The 17,148-nt window shown below is 55.0% G+C and overlaps 4 protein-coding genes across 4 annotated transcripts; 3 read left to right on the plus strand and 1 right to left on the minus strand.

Annotated features, from left to right (window-relative positions):
- Positions 1-1,956: 1,956 nt before the first annotated feature.
- Positions 1,957-5,740, minus strand: MONBRDRAFT_35981 (uncharacterized protein; the record flags this gene model as incomplete). The annotated part of the gene is made up of 11 exons (XM_001743426.1): positions 1,957-2,205; positions 2,307-2,408; positions 2,544-2,600; positions 2,718-2,771; positions 2,874-2,987; positions 3,073-3,132; positions 3,247-3,441; positions 3,562-3,633; positions 3,720-3,791; positions 3,989-4,198; positions 4,964-5,740. 11 exons carry the CDS (start codon positions 5,738-5,740, stop codon positions 2,119-2,121), a joined length of 1,800 nt encoding a protein of 599 aa, XP_001743478.1. The 3' UTR covers positions 1,957-2,118.
- A 747-nt stretch (positions 5,741-6,487) lies between these two features.
- Positions 6,488-9,821, plus strand: MONBRDRAFT_23096 (uncharacterized protein; the record flags this gene model as incomplete). Its single annotated transcript, XM_001743099.1, has 12 exons — positions 6,488-6,652; positions 6,984-7,061; positions 7,205-7,414; positions 7,537-7,617; positions 7,733-7,798; positions 7,920-8,021; positions 8,203-8,307; positions 8,408-8,611; positions 8,689-8,765; positions 8,853-9,005; positions 9,100-9,257; positions 9,589-9,821. 12 exons carry the CDS (start codon positions 6,488-6,490, stop codon positions 9,819-9,821), a joined length of 1,632 nt encoding a protein of 543 aa, XP_001743151.1.
- A 1,140-nt stretch (positions 9,822-10,961) lies between these two features.
- On the plus strand, positions 10,962-12,943 carry MONBRDRAFT_5960 (uncharacterized protein; the record flags this gene model as incomplete). Its single annotated transcript, XM_001743100.1, has 3 exons — positions 10,962-11,036; positions 11,180-11,620; positions 12,200-12,943. The coding sequence occupies 3 exons, from the start codon at positions 10,962-10,964 to the stop codon at positions 12,941-12,943; spliced, it is 1,260 nt and encodes a 419-aa protein (XP_001743152.1).
- A 476-nt stretch (positions 12,944-13,419) lies between these two features.
- MONBRDRAFT_19728 (uncharacterized protein) lies at positions 13,420-16,646 on the plus strand. Its single transcript, XM_001743101.1, has 7 exons — positions 13,420-13,594; positions 13,830-13,954; positions 14,524-14,855; positions 14,969-15,329; positions 15,471-15,924; positions 16,036-16,112; positions 16,253-16,646. The coding sequence occupies exons 1-7, from the start codon at positions 13,435-13,437 to the stop codon at positions 16,376-16,378; spliced, it is 1,635 nt and encodes a 544-aa protein (XP_001743153.1). The 5' UTR covers positions 13,420-13,434; the 3' UTR covers positions 16,379-16,646.
- The last annotated feature ends 502 nt before the right edge of the window (positions 16,647-17,148 follow it).

Consider the following 17,148-nt stretch of genomic DNA (forward strand, 5'->3'; position numbering starts at 1 on the left):
GCGACTGGGCGACATCCAGTGACACCGTCATCCCTATTAGTTCAGCCTAAGGCGGCAGCCTTTGGCGACAACGATGCAGACTCAGAACTTCGGCGCCTCCAAAGCATTTGGCAGTACGTTGCAGATGTGACGGCCCTCGGCCAGGAAGAGGCGGCTGAACGTTATGACCGGAAGGTCAACATGGTGGAGTTCAAGCCCGGCGACTGGGTGGTGGTCTCCATCAAGGCGGTGCGGTCACCCACAGATCGTGCCACACACTCCTCGAAATTGGGCGCCCGTTGCATTGGGCCATTCAAGGTACTCGAGCGCGTGAGCGCGAATGCATATCGACTTGAGCTGCCGAACGACGTCCGCGCCCATCCAGTTATCAACATCGAGCATCTACGCCGTTACCACCTTCCGGCAAATGCAGCAGAGGACTTCCGTCCTGCTCCAGTTTCTCGTGACTCATATGGCGAGTACTATCTAGTCGAGACTTTGCTCGACAAGCGCACTGTGCGGCCCAAGGGCCGTGCGGGCCGTCCTCGTATCGAGTATCTCGTCAAGTGGATGGGTTACTCAAAGGAGGAGGCAACCTGGGAACCTAGGGCCAGCCTTCACGATTTTTACATCAAGGAGTTCGAAGCTGCCCGCCCTCGTACCTGAGTTTCACACGGTCAAGTGTACCCCATTTTGCGTGCTTGCATGAATCATGAAACTTGCATTTTTTTTCTCTCATCCTTGTTTCCCTTTTTGTTCTCAGCGTGCCTTCGCCATTTCTTCCGTTTGTCTCTGAACCATCCTCGCCGGATCGGGGCTCCGGCTGGCGAGGGGGGGTGTTAGCGTCAAATCCGTGCTTCCACGCATTTGAACACTCCCACTGCTTTCGCACACACTCAGCATCGGTCGCTATGGGTCTTCCTATTGGTATTCCATAGCTACGACGACCTCACACATTGACACCTACTTTTGGACCCCCTGGGCTTGATCCTCCTCGTGGCAGTCACATGAGTAAACACCGCGTGTGACGCGGTCCCCACGATGCCTGGGCAGCTGCCCTGGGGCAATAAGCTTGTGGCTACTGTTGTTTCCCTTTGTTGTGACACCTGCGGTCGGGCACGAGTTGCACTTTCCCTATCCTCGGGATTGAGCGACTCTACAGCTATTCTAACGGTGCACCTGGTCTGGTCACTGTGAATGCTTGCCGACCGCAGGTACGTCAAGCCCTCTGCCATTCTGTCTTCCCCTTGCTCTCCTGTGTGCTCTGCTCTCTTGTGACTTTCCCTATCCTCGGGATTGAGCGACTCTACAGCTATTCTAACGGTGCACCTGGTCTGGTCACTGTGAATGCTTGCCGACCGCAGCTGGTTCAATTGACCTCAAGACACCACCAAAGCTTTCGCTCCGCTCCGACGGACGTCTCTCAAACCTCTCTCAAAACGCTTCCTCAAACCTACGCGCTTCCTCGCAACCCAAAGACGGCCTCCAGACGTGCTGGAGCCTGACAATTTTTTTTTTTTATTGGATTCTTTTTTTGGTTCTTTCTTTTGATTTGTTTAACGCTGTCCATGCTCTGGAAGCCTTAAGCCCGTGGTCGAGCATTCGAGTATTCTAGATATTTTTCAAGAATTTGCCACAGCTTGGCATCAGGTGCCACGCAGCCGACTTGCATCTTGCGTTTTTCACGGCTTAGTTTAATTTTTTTTTTTCCCTGCAGGCAAGTAAGGTGATGATGAAGTTGTAGATGTTGCATGGAATTTGGTTGAGGTGATGAGAGCTGATTGACCGCTTCTCAAGCTTCTCAACAAGTGAAGGGATTACAGCCGCGATGAATTTTTGCAGATTGGGTGTCATGGTCGTTTCTGCTTGATTGAGATTTACGCTCGAGACTCAAGACCCGACTCGACTTGAAGAAAAAATAGGAGAAGAGAAGCAGGAGATAAAAAAGGTGCAAAGACTCAACAAAATGCCATCCCTAACATTCAAACCACTCGACTACCAAACACGCGCGCATCAACGTCAATGGGGGAAGTGCACGCCTTGGACAAACAGATGGGTGTCTTGTGCGCCCATCAAAGCTGACCATCTAAAAACCGGGCAAGGGGCTGAAACACTTGGTCGGCCACGCCTGTTTGCAGCCTATCGCAGAACCTTGGCCACCAACTCATAGACAAAGAAGAGGACAGCGTTGGAAGGCATGGCGCGACCCACGGTGATGGCCCAGCCCTACGGGAAAATCAGGGGCAAGCATGAAGGAAGTGAAGCTACGACGCATGCGTGCTTATCAAGCAAAGAAAAGGAACGCAAGGCGGAGGCGTCAAGCGCACCTTGTAAAGGCCACGCGCTCCTTCTGTGCGGAGAATGTGCATAAAGACGGTTCCAAACCCTTGGCCACGGATGGCAGGGTTGGTCTGCTGCTGAGATTTGACCTGTCAACAAAATCAACCATGGCCGGGGGTCAGGCGAAACAAGATCAAGCAAACCACCAGATCAGATGCACACGCGAAACAACGAGAGCATTGCGCGGCGGAAGCTCTCGAAAGAGATGGCAGACCACGACGAACCGTATCAGCAGGATAAAACGCCGTCCAATAGGCCATGCCACTCATGCCACCAGCCATCTATTGAGCAAAATCGGGTTCGAAGCGATGATTGGTTGGTACACAAAGAAGGGGTACGAGATTGGTGTGAGAGGCGGCGTCGATAGGTCGTTTGCAGCCGTCAGACAAAGAGCTTACCGCAACCTTCCAGCCTGGGATGTCATCGCGCGTTTTGCCTTCGGGCGTGAAATACTATGGTGAACAACGCAGCATTGCATTGCGGGTGTGAGAGCAGCAAGGGTAAGACGAGCAAAGGTAGGATGTGCCCGCCCGCGGGGAGCCAATGCAACATACACGGCACAGTGTCTCATAGACGGTGTACCAGGCCATGTTGCCAGGAGCCTCACGCATGAGTGTGGCCAGATGACCTCGGTAGAGGCCGCCGATGACGCCTTCAGTGCGCACCGTCTACATCAAGTGTTTGAATTGGCGGGTGAGCACTGAAATGGGTGTGGGGAGAGTGCCTGATGAGGGCAACGTAGTGCACTTTCACCTGGGTGATACAATGCCAAGGGCCGCGGTAAATTTGCGGATTTCCAGGAACTGATTGAATCTGGAACCCGCACACATGCAGAATGGTGAGTCGACGCTGGTGTTCATCCCGACTTGTGGTATCCGGTTTGGTGCATGGTGTCGAAGTAAGGCATTAGTGGGCACTGCAACGCACCTGGAGCTTGCACTTGATGAGTTCCACTGGGGTGAGAACAAAAGAGACACCGATACCGGCTGCCAAGCCGCCGAGTGCCGAACGAAAGATGCCATCGGCCATGCCGTTGCGGTCCAGCTTGGCGACAGTGGTTTTGTAGCTCGAGAAGAGCACGGCATTTTCGGCCATGGAGCCCAGCAGGGGCGTGGTCAAGCCCTAGGAGCAGAGCCATTCATGGAGAGGTGCCCAGAGTACGCATGTGAAAAGTGAGGTCGTGCTCATGACAAGGGGGAGCGGGTTTAAGGCCCGCGGGATCACGGAGCAGAGAGAACGTACGCGATAGAGCGAAAAGACACCCTTGTGAGCGATGGTGGTCTTGATGCAGTCGATCGGCCCGCTGAAGCGTTTCTGCAAAACGAGAGCCATGCGGAGGAGTGAGTGTAGCACGAGGCTGAAGCGGATCATTGCGTTGGGGCTTTGGACACGGGACATACGCCTTGGGTTTGCAGCATGACTTTGACGGTATCAAAGGGAAACTCAACGAGTTTGCAGGCAAAACCGGCCACCTGAGAATTGTAGGCAAGCATTTGAGTTTGGTGTGCGTGGCTGGCAGACAAGCGATCTGCTCTGTCTGCTTGTCAACTGGACAAAAATCTGCTTCTTCGATCTTATTTTATTCCGCCAATGTCTTTCTGGTCTTGCCTGGCTGGGACACTCTCTTTGGACGGGGTCGAGTGTGCAGGAGAAGGGAAGGGGCACTGACCGATCCGGCGGCAAAATTTTTGACAGCAATCAGGGTGTCACTGGGGGCCGCGGCCGCAGCCTCGGCGGCGGGCACGGGCGTATTCGCAACACTCATGGCGGACGGTTCGTTGATGCTGTAGTTTGGGACAACAAAGCGTAAGGCGGGCGTCAGGTGGCAGCAAGGGGCGCTTCTAACCACAAACGGGCTGCCAAAAAACCCTGAGCAGACCTGCTCAAGCACGAATCAATCAAAGAGTCCGCAGAGACGCAGAAAAGGCGAGAGCAACCAAAAAAAAAAGCAAAAGCACGTGTAGCAGAAAAAAAGTGAGCGAACAAATGAGCAAGAAACTGCAGAGCCGACCTTTACATGTCCAACACAAAGGCAGCAGCATTTTGAGACCCATCACAGCGGGTTCATCCCGTAGGGGGCCCATTACAGACAGAGAGAGAGAGAGAGAGAGCGAGAGAGAGGAGAGAGAGAGCGAGAGCGAGAGAGACAGAGAGAGAGGTACCTGAAGGGGTTTAGCTTGTGGTTGGTTTCTGTCACTGGCACACGAAAAAGTTTTTGCAGTTGATGCTGAATCCTGATGACTGGTTTGCAGCAACACACAAAAGAGATGTGTGTGTGTGTGTGTGTGTATGTTTTCGTCCCTTTGCGCATGCATGTGAAAGACTCCTCCTCTTCGGCTTGAGATGTCAGACGGGTTTGTCGTAATGTCAGAATAAAATTGCAGCCGAAAAAACAACACGGCCCAGCACTACAGGTACAATGTCATGGCACAAAAAGGTTGCGTCCCCCTGCAAGAGTGCGTCTCAGACGCCAGGTCCTTGTCGAGGGGAAGGGCGGGGGCTTGTGCTTCTTCAGCTCGAGGCGCCCTCAGCCTCGGTCTAATGATGCCACAGTGCTCTCCATTTGGGCTCGAAGGGCCAAGAAGCGATGAAGAGGGATGGGGTGTGCTAGCATCGGCTCAAACGCTGCGTTTTGGGCCTGTACCGCTGGGTCGGCCAGCTGCTCGGCCCAAAACTGCAGCGCCCCATGGCCATAACCCGCTGCTGCCGCCATTTGATCGGCCTCGAGCTCCTGACGTCGAGCGTAGGCTTGCAGACTGAAAAAGGCACCTGGCAGGCCCAGGACGGGCGCCAAACCAGCCACGCCCACGCGCAAGCCGAGTCCAAAGCGCAAGAGGGGCGCCACTGCCACCAGCAAGCCACCTAAAAGTAACTGCAGGCCCTGCCGCTTAATATGGTGGTTGCAAGCCAGGTGGGCCATTTCGTGCGCCAGAACGTAACGATCAGGTGGTTGCAGCACCGTGTTGTAGTACGCATCCGGGTGAAAGGGGGCCAGGGCTGCGTCGGTCGACTCAAAGGGATCCTCGACACGCACTCGGCTCAGCGTGTAGTTGAGCACGAGTGACTCGGGAATAACCAGGTACTGATGCTCGCCAAACCAAAACGAGCCCGCCGAAGCTGCGAAAAAGCCTGTGCGATGCGGAACCACAGCCACGTGCAATTGCTCCAAGCTATGCAAACCCAGTCGTTGTGCCATGGCACGCAGTTCGAGCACCAGTTCATCACGCAGTGGCTGTACCTTCATGCCGAGACGCCGCTCCCGCATCCATGTCCAGGCGTAAATGTGCGCTCCCAGTTGACCGCGGATGCTCTGCTCATTGTACCAATTCAAGACGGGGCTCAAACCTCCCGTCACCAACGCTGCCGAGCCCAGCGCCGCCACGCCGGCCAGTGCCCGACCCACCACACGCCCTGCTGTCATGACGAGAGATGGAAAAAAAAAAAAAAAAAAAAACAGGAACACTGCCTTGCCAAATCTGTCTGACAAATACACTTAAGTATTTTACATCTCGCAGCATCAGATTCTTTTGGGCTCAACGGTCACAAGAGCACACACACACACACACTCTCGCGGCGCGCGCTTCTCTGGGGATCGGCACCCGTGACCCCCCGACTTCCTGTCTGCTCAGTGTGGCTGTTTGTACTGGGTTGGGATTGGTGAGCCATGGCTGATTCACCGCCGCTGGATTCGCCTGACCCCGTGTCACTTTCAGTGACTGGTCTCGCGGCCCCTTCGCAAAGATCAGCGGACAGTGGAGGCGCGAGCCGGGGCGTGTGGACGTCCTCGCCTCGCCGACCAGTCACCTCAACGACCGCTGATAGTGCCCATGCCATCGGGGGCGGTCAGCAAAAAATCTCCAACCTTGGTGATGGTGATGCTGTTCGGCGCACCTTTGAGGAGAGGCTGCGACGTCTCGCCCACATTTCTGTTCACCAGTCCACTACCGACCATCGTCCGGAAGCGGCTCCGTCCTCGGTTCGCGTCGCTCCCCTCCGGCGTCGCCCCCTGCTCGCCTCCCTCAAGACGATGCTCGATTCATTCAAGACTCTCTCATCGTTGTCCTCGCCCTTCCTTCTGCTGTTGACCGCTCTTTTGTGGCGATGATCTGCACAGGTCAACCTTGATGCTGATCGCTTTTCGACTCCCGCAGCTGGCATTGCTCCTGCCATGCCTGCCACGACGGTCAACAACGTGCAGAACAGCACGCGGCACATCAACGCAACCACCCGCATACATGACACACACCACCACACCTGGCAGAATACCACTTCCGAGTCCTACGATGAACTGAGCCGTATCCGCCTTCAGTTGCGTCAACTTCGGGCCGACAATGTACGTAGAGGCTCGATTGCATCGCTCAAGTGTCAATATCGATCAATCTGTTTTGCTTGCCTTCGTATGTTTGTCAGTGGGAAACTCAGCAACCATTTGTCTGTCTTGCCTCTGCCTTACCTCATGGCCAATGACCACCCGACGCCACCTTCGCATTTGGCTTCACACTCTTTGACTACTAAAACAGTCCCATGCCGACGACATTGTACGCATTGCCCTCCATCTCGCCACCCCTTGCTCGTGCACAGGCCGGCGATGCTGATGCTTGCCAATCTGTTTGCGTATGTGCGTGTGGCTGTTGCCATGTCTAACCGAATCCCGCCTCCCTTAGACGCGCGAGGAACTCGATCGCTCGTTTAAAGTATTTGAACACGAGCGCCAGCAGTGGCGTGTCAAAGAGACTGAACTCGTACGTCGATGCCTGTGCTGTCAAGGACTCAGTCGGCTGGCCTCAAGTTTCTGATGACTTGCCCTTCGTGCATCGAGCCTTGCCTTGCTTGCTCTGCTATTTGGGTGCCCTTGACTGCCGGTTTGTCTCAATTGCCCGAGCAGATACATCAGTTGCAGGCACTCCTCAACGAAAATGCCACGCTCAAGCACCAGGCCAACCTTCGATCAGAGTCCATCGTGCACTTTGAGGGTGAGCTTAGCGAAGCCGTCAGTGCCATGTCAACTGAGCGCCAACATTGGTTGCACGAGCGTGAGGCTCTCGAAGATCGAGTCAGTAGCTTGCAAGACGAGATTAAGAGCATGCGCCAGCAGGTGAGCCCTTTGCTACGGCCCCGCTCTCGACACCCCGTTCATTTCGCGTGGGACTGCATTGGCATTTTTTGCTCGGCCATTTCTCATGACTGGGGTGGAACGGCGTGCGGGGATCAATATAGCTGTCGCGTGAGCAACAGCAGGGTGATGCGTTGCGTGCACGCTGCGAGCACTTGCAGAGTCGGAATGATAATCTCTCTCAGGTAGAGCTTGAATTTGTCAAACAGCATTTTGGGAGGCAAGCCCTTTCAGCAGCTGCGGTCTATGTGCTATTACCTTGGCGTCAAAACACATTTGCTTTCGTGTGTCATTCCTTAGGAGGTAGATAGCTTTCAAATCACCTTGCGCAAGGAGCGTCTGCAGTGGGAGTCCACGACCAATCAGGTTGGCATGACTGTTTTGGGTGGTCCCTTCCTCACAATGGCTGTTGCCTACTCGGCTGGATGAGCCTCGGCCTTGAGGCTGCACACAACGAGCTCACTACCTCGTCTGCATGGCTGGACAGGTACAAGCCGAATTAGAGACCTTTCAAAACACAGCGCAGGGTGAACGGCAACAACTCAAGGCTGAGGTGGACCGTCTGAGGCGCGACATGGAAGATGCAGAGGTGCGGCTGGTGTAATCACGAGCTATTGAACAAGCCCCACAGCTTTTTGAGCCTAGATTTTCTGGAATGAAAGAAAAAGAAAAAAAAAAGGAAAAAAAGCTAAAAAACTGCCACGTTTCGTGCTGTTGCGGGGGGTTTTTTTTTGCTGAAATTGCCGGCCTTGTGCACTGCTCGGCCACAGAACAAAGTTGTGCGCCTGGAAGGTGATCTTCAGCGGGCGACACAGGATGGCAATGCTGCGCGACGCGAAGCCGAGATGCTGCGGGACGATCTGGCGCAAGCCGAGGTTGGGAGACTTGATGTACATAAAGTCTTTGACTTTTCTTTTCGCTTTGTTGACTGTTGGTACTGTACCACTCACTCTTGATCAACTGATGGTGATGCAGGAGCGCCACGCCGCCGAATTTGAGGCCCAGGCAGCGACTCTGCGGGCTCAGCTCGAGGCCCAATTCCATACCCGTCTGGCAGAGCAACAGGACAAGGCCGCGCAGGCGGAAATGCAGGCCTTGGAAACACATCAAGAGCAGCTCACCTCCATCACCAAACGCCATCAGCAAGAACTGGAAAAACAACAAGATGATTTCTCCCGCGTAAGCTTGTGATCCTTAGCTCAGGCTCCCCCTAGACTCTTTGACGGGGCAGCCTCTGACAATCATCGGGCACTTAGGAGGAGGCGGCTTTGCGACGTGATTTTACGCAGACGATCCGCGAGCGCGATGAATTGGTAGCGCGCCTCGAGGCCAGGTAGGGCCATCGCCAAGCGAGGAACAACTGACCATGGCCTGCCTTTCTCATGTACTTGATGGACGGACGACAATCACGATCATGCAGTTGCGCCAAGCTGCAGCTGGCTGCAGACACCCACAAAGCACACGCTCAAGAGGTGGTGACCAGTCATGCACACCTAGCACGTCAGCTGCAGCAACAGCTTGATGCACACCACCACGGCTACCGCACGATCTTGCAGCAGATTCAGACCTCTGGGTGAGTGCCAGACTGAGTCGAGTGCTCGCCCTGGGCTTTGCAATGGTGACGGTCTCATGCTGGTACGTGGCATGCGAGAAAGGACCGTGCACAGTTCAGAGCCAGTAAGTGAGCCATCTATGGCGACAGCTGCACCCTTATCGCTGGGCGATTTGACGCGAGAGACACGTTCGGGTGCTGCATTGGGGGCCGAGACCGAGCACGCGTCTACCAGCGTCACGGAGCACCGTCTGGACTTTGACCAGCAACTGGGTTAGTCGGCGTATGGCTGAGTACCCCCCGCCTGAGCATGTCTGTGTCAGGGGCTCACGCTGGGCACTTGTGCAGCAAGCATCTTGCGTGGGTCGTTTGCCAAGTTACCAGCTCGTCCCATGATGTCATCGGCCGCATTCGCAGAGTAAGTATCTGCAATTGTCTCGATCCAGTGGGGCTCGTTAGCATACTTGTGCACACGCGGGTGCGAGATGCCCGGACACTGGTGTCGTTGTGAGAAGCTACTGGCGTAGGGAGCCTAACAATTGGATGCTGATGGCTACCTCCCCCCCATCCTTTAGCCACGAACAGGTCCATGGGATTCGGGCAGGCGCTGCTGCATCTCCCGAGCAGCAGCGCCGCACTCGCATGCAAAATACGCCCTCCCAAGGCCAACAAGAGCACCGAAGCGCAGCTGGTGGGCATCCTCAAGCAAGTGGAACAACCGGCAGCATTGCTAACCCCCGTCGCGACTACGACAAGCCTTGGCTATCCCACATGTCCAACTCACAGCCACGCACTGACGGATCCGCTCCAACGGCCACATCGACCTCCCGAGCATAACCCGTCGTCTTTGCACACCCATCCTTTTTTTTTTCCTGCCTCGACTCTAACGATGAGCCTGCCCGTTCCTCACTCTGTCGCACTCGCGTGCCGACAGTCTCTAGCTGCCAAAGCAAATTGAGTTGCGGTGCCCTATTCTTCAAGGGTGACGCATCTCCATAGCAGTAAAGCATAGAAATAAACCTCTCACTCAACACTAAAACTTGATGTTCACAACTTTTTTTGAATTTTGAGATTGAAAATAAAATTTTGATGAAGACAGAGTTTCAAGCACGGCCAAGGTCGGACGAGGATGAGACACGGCGCAATGCCCAAGCGCTTGAATCCGGCGAGCTGGTGCGGCTGGGATGGTGCCAACGAGATCATGGCGGGTGGCGGGGTTTTCAGAAACCAAACTTTTGCCAGCTTCGTCCGAATTTGGTGCGGGATCACGGACAACCCGGACCAACAGCAGCACCACCTGGCTCAAATTCGCAACGACTCAACCTAGAGTCATACCGCGACGAAGACCAACCGAATCTCCATCCTGACGTTGGGTGCAGCGCTGCTACTGCATGTGCGTGTGTGTATGAAAAAAAAAAAAAAAAAGGTGGAAAGCAACGGTGAAGATGCCCTTTTCTCTCTCACACTTTCTCCTCTGTATGGTCTCGGGCTTACGGTCGAGACCAGTCAAGATCGGTGCCCGAGTAGCTTTGTGCGCTGGGCGGCGACTTTGCGGACACCTCTGGCTCTTTTAGAGTAGCAAGGGCGAGTGTTCTCCTCGTTCATTGGTGGCGCACAGTGCCTCCCTGTCACCTGGTTTTGCACGAGGCTGGGAACGAGGGTGCTGCCGGACGAACGTTGTGCGTTCCAGCTTTTCGCACACAAGCCAGCGCCAGCCAACTCCGTCTGCAGCTTGGAGGCTGGTCAAGACCCGGGGCATGTTAGCGGGTGTGGAGTGCGTGGCACATCCTTGAGCTGAGCACTGCTGCAGTCGTCTGGCGTCGAGCTCCGAAGGGGGTCATTTCGCTCTCACCCACGGCTGCTGACGCTGCTGGTAGCTCGCGATCATCGGCTTTTTTTGAGTCGATCAACTGAAGCGCAGCCGCACACACACATGCGTCTGCTGCCTTCAACTTGATTTTTCTAAAGCTTGGCAACATGTCTTCCTTCTTTCAAACCTCACTGGCATCGAGTTTGTTGTTGCTGCTTCTTCTGGCGCTGCGCGTGCGAGAGGTGCGTGACGACGGTCCAGCTCCCAATTCATGTCTGCTCCAGCGTTGGGTTGACGCAACCCTGTGCCTGTCACCTTTACCATCTGTGCTGTGGGATTTTCATGGTCACTTTGCTGACCCTCATCCCATGTCCGGTTTACGCAGGTCCATACGACCGGGAGTTTGATCGACGGTGCCCTTTATCCCACCCCGCTGCCCACTTTCCAGTCCTCGGGCTCGGGTGAAGCCGATTGGGACGACGATCGCCCTGACCTGGCTGATGATGATACCTCGGACTCATCAGGGGCCGGATCGGGGTCGGGTTGGAGTGAAATGACTACCCACTCGACCAGCGGCTTCGCCTCCACTGGCAATGGTGGCAGAACCACGACGTCTCCGTCTCCGTCAGCGTCGCGACCCACCTTGGTCCCGACACTGTCGCCAAGCACTCTCAGCCCGGTGCCCAGCACAATTGAAGCCACGACGCGCTCACCTCAACGGATCAGCTTCCGCTATATCCCTGATCAGGCTCAGCTTTGGCTGCAGATGAACCCGCCTGTCTTATGGTCGTCAATCAATGCAAGCCGTCTGGCGTTGTTTGATACGGTGTGTTGCATGCATTGGTTTTGGGGGCGCAGGCTCTTGCTGCAGATTCTTGAGCATGGTCCATTGCGGCTTTGTCCATCTCTCACGTGGATACCCACACGCCCGCTCTGTTTCGTCTGCTGGGCGGTTGCGGTCACGCCTTTTTTTTTTTTTTTTTCCTTTTCAACTTGTACATGTTAGAATCACCCGTCTTTGACGCTGTTCCACCTCACCGCTGCGCGGTTGGTGCGACCCCGCGACCAGCGACGGGCTGGTCAGTCTCTTTTCTCCTCATTCGAGTCTAGAATCATTGGCATCGTTACATCCACAGCTCACCACGGTCCAAATGCCTCTGAATGAACGACATCACAGCAGGCGTCACGTCGTGCGCAATCGTGTTGTCACCAGCCCACGCCCAGCGTGTGGCATCGTTTGGACAGCTAGGGTATGATTGCATCCTCTGATTCTGTGGCCCAAATGCTCCGTGCCCGGTTCTGTCTCGATGCGCTTTAGTCAGGCGGCTCACTTTCCTGGTGGCTACACTCGTTCACTCACAGGCTGGAGGCCCTGGCTGGCTTTGCGCAAACAACCTCTGGGCAGATGTTTATAGTCGACGCCTCGGATGCTCGCAACGACCCCTCGTTGACACTGGAGCTGGCCTCGACAGCCACACCACCGGTTGCAGCAACGATTCCGACCGCACCGGGCACAACATCAGGGGATAAATCCGGTGCATCCACCCTGGGCATTGGAATCGGAGTGGGCGTGGGTGGAGCCCTTCTCCTGGGACTATTGTGTAGTTTTCTGATGCTTCGGGCACGCCGCCGCCAGGGATACTCGCGCTCTGACTTCAATGCGGGCTACCAACGCTTTGAGAAGGAGTGGTTGACCGCCGTGCGCGGCGCTATGGGGGCGTCACCGAAAATGCCACCACGTGCGGCCTCCATCAAAACAACTTTCAATCCTCCCGCACTAGATTCAGTGTCACCGCAAATGAGCTCAACGCCCATCAAGCCCGGCCCATGGTTGGCCCCCCCACTCATCACCCCTGAGGCTGGGCCTACCCTCAAGGCCCCGGCGCTCGCGCTGGCGCAAGCCGATGAGGGATATGTTTGGGACAACTTTGTGCAGCCGGATCTTGACGTGGTGGCCGTGCGCGATCACGTGACTCGCAACCCCAATCTTCTCTCCTTCCATGCCGGGGAGCAGTTGCGTGTCACACAGCGCTCGCGCTATGCTGGGTTTGTTTATGCAACCAATGCGGCCGGACACAGCGGGCTCGTGGCCCAACACTTTTTGGACCGCGATATCGGCGATCTCCTCTCGTTTGACGTTCACGTTTAGCCCCACCTGCTCTCCAGCTATCCGATGGCGGCGCGAGACACTTTGCGAGGTCCACCTCGTTGAACTGTGCCCAGCGCTCCCTCTCGACGGAGCTAATAATCGTCGACCATGGGTATCATTCATTCACGTTCCCACCCTTCTTGCCCTTTTCTTTTTTGACTTGTCTTGCACTTGGTGCATCCAGCCTTTAGGACAGCAGCTTGTCATCAGCGCTCCTATTAAACCGTCTGTTGTTGATCTTTGTTCGTTCGACTTCTGATTTCTGATTTCGTTTTCTTGAGTTTTTTTCGTGCCCACAACGTTCCGTGCACAAATCGATGCTGACATATAATTTTGTCTGACGTTTTGCTTCACCAGTTGATGGTTGAAAATTTGTATCAACTTATCCAGGTTTTTCCACTGAAAGTAATAGTGATGAGGCCACGCGGCTTGAACCACTTGTCGTTGCGGTCGTGAGCACTTTCTCGCGCCACCCACAGCGACCGAGCACGATGGCGGCCTTCTCGCTCGGTGACCTCCACATCAACGAGGCTGGATGGGGCCCTGAGGGCGGTCCCAAGAAGTTTGAGGGCATCCCGTATCAGCCCTTCCGCAAGACGGATCGCATTGCCACCGCTGCTGACTTTGTCTCCAGCATGGGTCCCCGCGCTGGTGCGTCACTTGCTCGCCTTGCTCAGATGCGCGCCTCTTCGGACACCTCAACGGCGAGCGGCCTGGCCAGTGCGGTCGAGCCCCTCGGTCGTGTCAAGAGGGTGGATGAGGCGCTGCTTGGGCAGATCATCTTGGTGCTCTTGCCCGTTTGTTGTCATGATCCGCTTCATGATCGCGCTCACTCAAGTGTCTTGCTGGCCCTTTCTTCTGATTCTTGACCTTTTATGTATAATAGCGCGCACGAACCGCATTTACGGCGATGGTGAAGCCTTTGCCTATTACCACGACGATGACAGTAGCTTCCGCCTCGTGGACACGGCCAAGGCCCGCCCCACCTTCCGCACCCAGAAGAAGTGGCAGGTAGGCATGCTCGCTCGTCACAGCACACACCTCGAGAAGCCTCCCATCACTCGTCACACTACAAGTGGGAGATACCCCGCTTGTTTCCCGCTCGTCTCGCATTGCTTTTGTTTTCGAGCCCTGTAAAACGCATGGCTCATCCAGAGAGAATTACGCCGGGAGAGCCCCTGCAATTTGTTTTGCAGGGGGCTTTTTGTCCCTACTTTCCCGGCGTCCAGACACTCTGGTACACATGAGAGGGGGTTCGTCGGTTGACCTGTGGCGGGCTGGTGTTTTATCAGTCTGCTTAGGGCTGTGGTTCCGTCTCGGGACTGCAGTGTGGCAGCAGTGGAAGCAATTTCATCGTTGTCGCTCAGCCGAGCCGCGCCCCCTTACGCAGAAGTCCTTAAGACTGGAATGCATGTTCGCGCAACACAGATGCTTACTGCATTGGATTGCTTCCATTCGAGTCATGCTTTTGCAAAACCACCTTTTATCCTTGTTATGAAGCACATCTTTTGGCGTCACATGCCATGGCTCGGCGTTCACTCGTGCCTGTCTTGACGCTGTTTTCTCCTTTGTGTGTGTAGAACAAGAACCGCCGTCACGTCCGAACAGATCCCAACCGCGGCGTTCAGCAACTCGCATACAACAAGAACCGCGAGCGCGATCGTCGGGCACTCGAGCGCAAGCTGCAAAAGAAGTGGGGACAGACCGCCCAGCGCCGCTTCGACCGCAACATCAGCCGCAAGCTCGAGGCATCTCTCGATGTCCGACCCAGCTGGGAGCTTCTCGAGGACATTGAATTTGCCAAGTTTGCCAAGTTCAAAACCGCCATTCCCGAGGTGTCTGACTATAAGAAGGCGGGTGAACTGTACTTCTTGGACCAGGCCAAGGAGAAGACTGTGCCGAAGCGCCCTGTGTAAGTTTTGGCCGATCGTTGCCGCTCATGACCGATTTAATCGACTGCTTGCCACTGATGGACGCCATGCCTGCTCACCTGGCATTGTGCTCACCTGGCATTATGACGTGTAGTGAGGTCCCCCCGGACTTTACTGGAGAGTACGACCCCTTCAGTGTGCCCGCTTCAGAAGATCCCGTGCTCCAGAAGATTGATCGCATTGGCCGTGCCAACGTGTTTGCGACGGACGACGTCTTGGCTACGTTCATGGCCGCTACCCGCAGCCACTACTCGTGGGATATTGTTGCCACCAAAAAGGATGGCAAGATTTACTTTGACAAGCGCCCGGGTGCCGTCATTGACATGCTTTCTGTGGACGAGACTGCTTTCCAGCCGCCCAGCGATGAGGGTGACTCGCCCAACGCGCCCGGTAACCTCTCCGTGGAGGCTACCCATGTCAATCAGATGTTCAAGGATTTTGCCGTCAACAAATCGGTAGGTCACTCAAGGATGGAGAGATTTTTGCCCGCCCTTGCTTTTATCGCAGCTTTGTGAATTGTGGCCAGGTTCTCAGGGCGGCTCAATCTTAATCACAAACCGTGCTGATCCCCACCATGTCCGATTGATATCTTATAGGGTCCCAAGAAGGAAATGAAGTCTGCTCACGACTTCAAGGAGGAGGCTGACATGTCTGTGGCCTACCGGTACCGCGTCTGGGATCTGGGATCTGGCATTCAGCTGGCGGCACGCACGCAGCATGATGCCATGGCCACCGGCAAGGATGGCAAGTCAGAGTACTGCTCAGTCAACACGCTGCTGGAGCGCGTGGGCAAGGGCACGACCCTCGACTGGCGCACTGTGTTGGCCTCGCAGAAAACCGCCGTTTTGGCCTCGCAGCTCAAGGACAACGCTTTCAAGCTTGCACGATGGACCATCTGCAGCCTTTTGGGTAACAACTCCACCATGCGCCTGGGCTACGTTTCGCGTGCCAATCCGGCCTCGCCTCGCAAGCACGTCTTGCTCAAGGTTGACTCCTTCCGCACGGAGAAGTTTGCGGAACAGATTGGCGTCAACATGGCCAACGGTTGGGGTAAGTCTGTGATCTTTGTTATCCAATGGCCATGGACAGATGTTCTGGATCTTCGTCCAATCCTCACGTGACCGCATTTGCGCTTGTTCGCCTTTTTTTTCCCCCTTGAAGGCATCGTCAAGTCGATGATTGTGCGCCTGCAAAAGCACGGCGATGGTCAATACGTCCTCATGAAGGACCCCGGAGAGGTGTGTCGAGATTGCTTGCATGTCTTTGTCTGCGTCGTGTAGAACTCCCCCCGGCAAGCATAGATTTTCACGTGCGCTCGCCTCGGACTCATTGGCATGCTTGTTTTTTTTCATTGCTGCTTTTGTCTTGTCTTTTTTAGCCCATGCTCAAGATGTACCGCCTTCCCGAGGAAGGCCTAGCAGAGGGCATTGAGGATGATGGCACTGAGGATGGCCAGTCTTCGTCCATGGCTGCGGGCATTTTCGGCGGCTCAGCCAACATGTAGTAAACACATGTTTGATGCGCTCTGATTTCTCACCTCGTTCATGGAGGATGAGTAAAGCAAAGCTTTGTTTTTCTACCTTACCTTTCAAAACAGCCATGGAGAACTGTATAGCACTTCATGCCTTCTTTTCCTTCGGGGGTCTGTTTGGTACAGCCGACGCAGTGTTGTTCGTTTGTGTGGCCCGTCAGTTGTCAACCACTCCTTTGGTAATCATGGGGCAGCTGTCTGCTAGGATTCTCTAACAAAAAAAAATCAATATTGAAATTCTACTTGACAAGGTTTTGGCTGTTGTTGATGAGCCGGGTCGGTGAGGTGGCCAGTTGTAGCATGACACGATCGAAGACAGCTGGGTCTGTTTGCATCAAAATGCGGCGCATAGCGAGGTTGGCGTTGCGCATTTCCCTGATGGCAGTCGATGAGCAAAGGGAAAGATGATGAGTTCTATAGTGCCTCTCTAACACAGGGCCAAATCTGACGGAGTGGATCAACCATTTATTTGAATGCGCACCAACCTGGCTTCGTCGAGGGCGTCGAAAACTTGTTGTTGAAGTTGCTCAGCGCGTTGACTTGTGGCAGCGCGCTGAACCTCGCGCTCACGCTGCAAAGTGTTAACTTGTTCGTGAAGCAGGGTTATGGCTGTGGGCACGCCCAGAGTAGCTTTTGTTTCTTGTAGATGACAGCGGCAGCGGCTGGCTTGCTGCTGAAGGTCTGCATTGGCGCGAAGCAAGCTGTTGACGCGCTCCTCCAAGTGACCAATCTTAAGCTCGAGG

The sequence above is a fragment of the Monosiga brevicollis genome, genomic scaffold (assembly GCF_000002865.3).
Source record: "Monosiga brevicollis MX1 MONBRscaffold_3 genomic scaffold, whole genome shotgun sequence".
Lineage (NCBI taxonomy): Eukaryota > Choanoflagellata > Craspedida > Salpingoecidae > Monosiga > Monosiga brevicollis.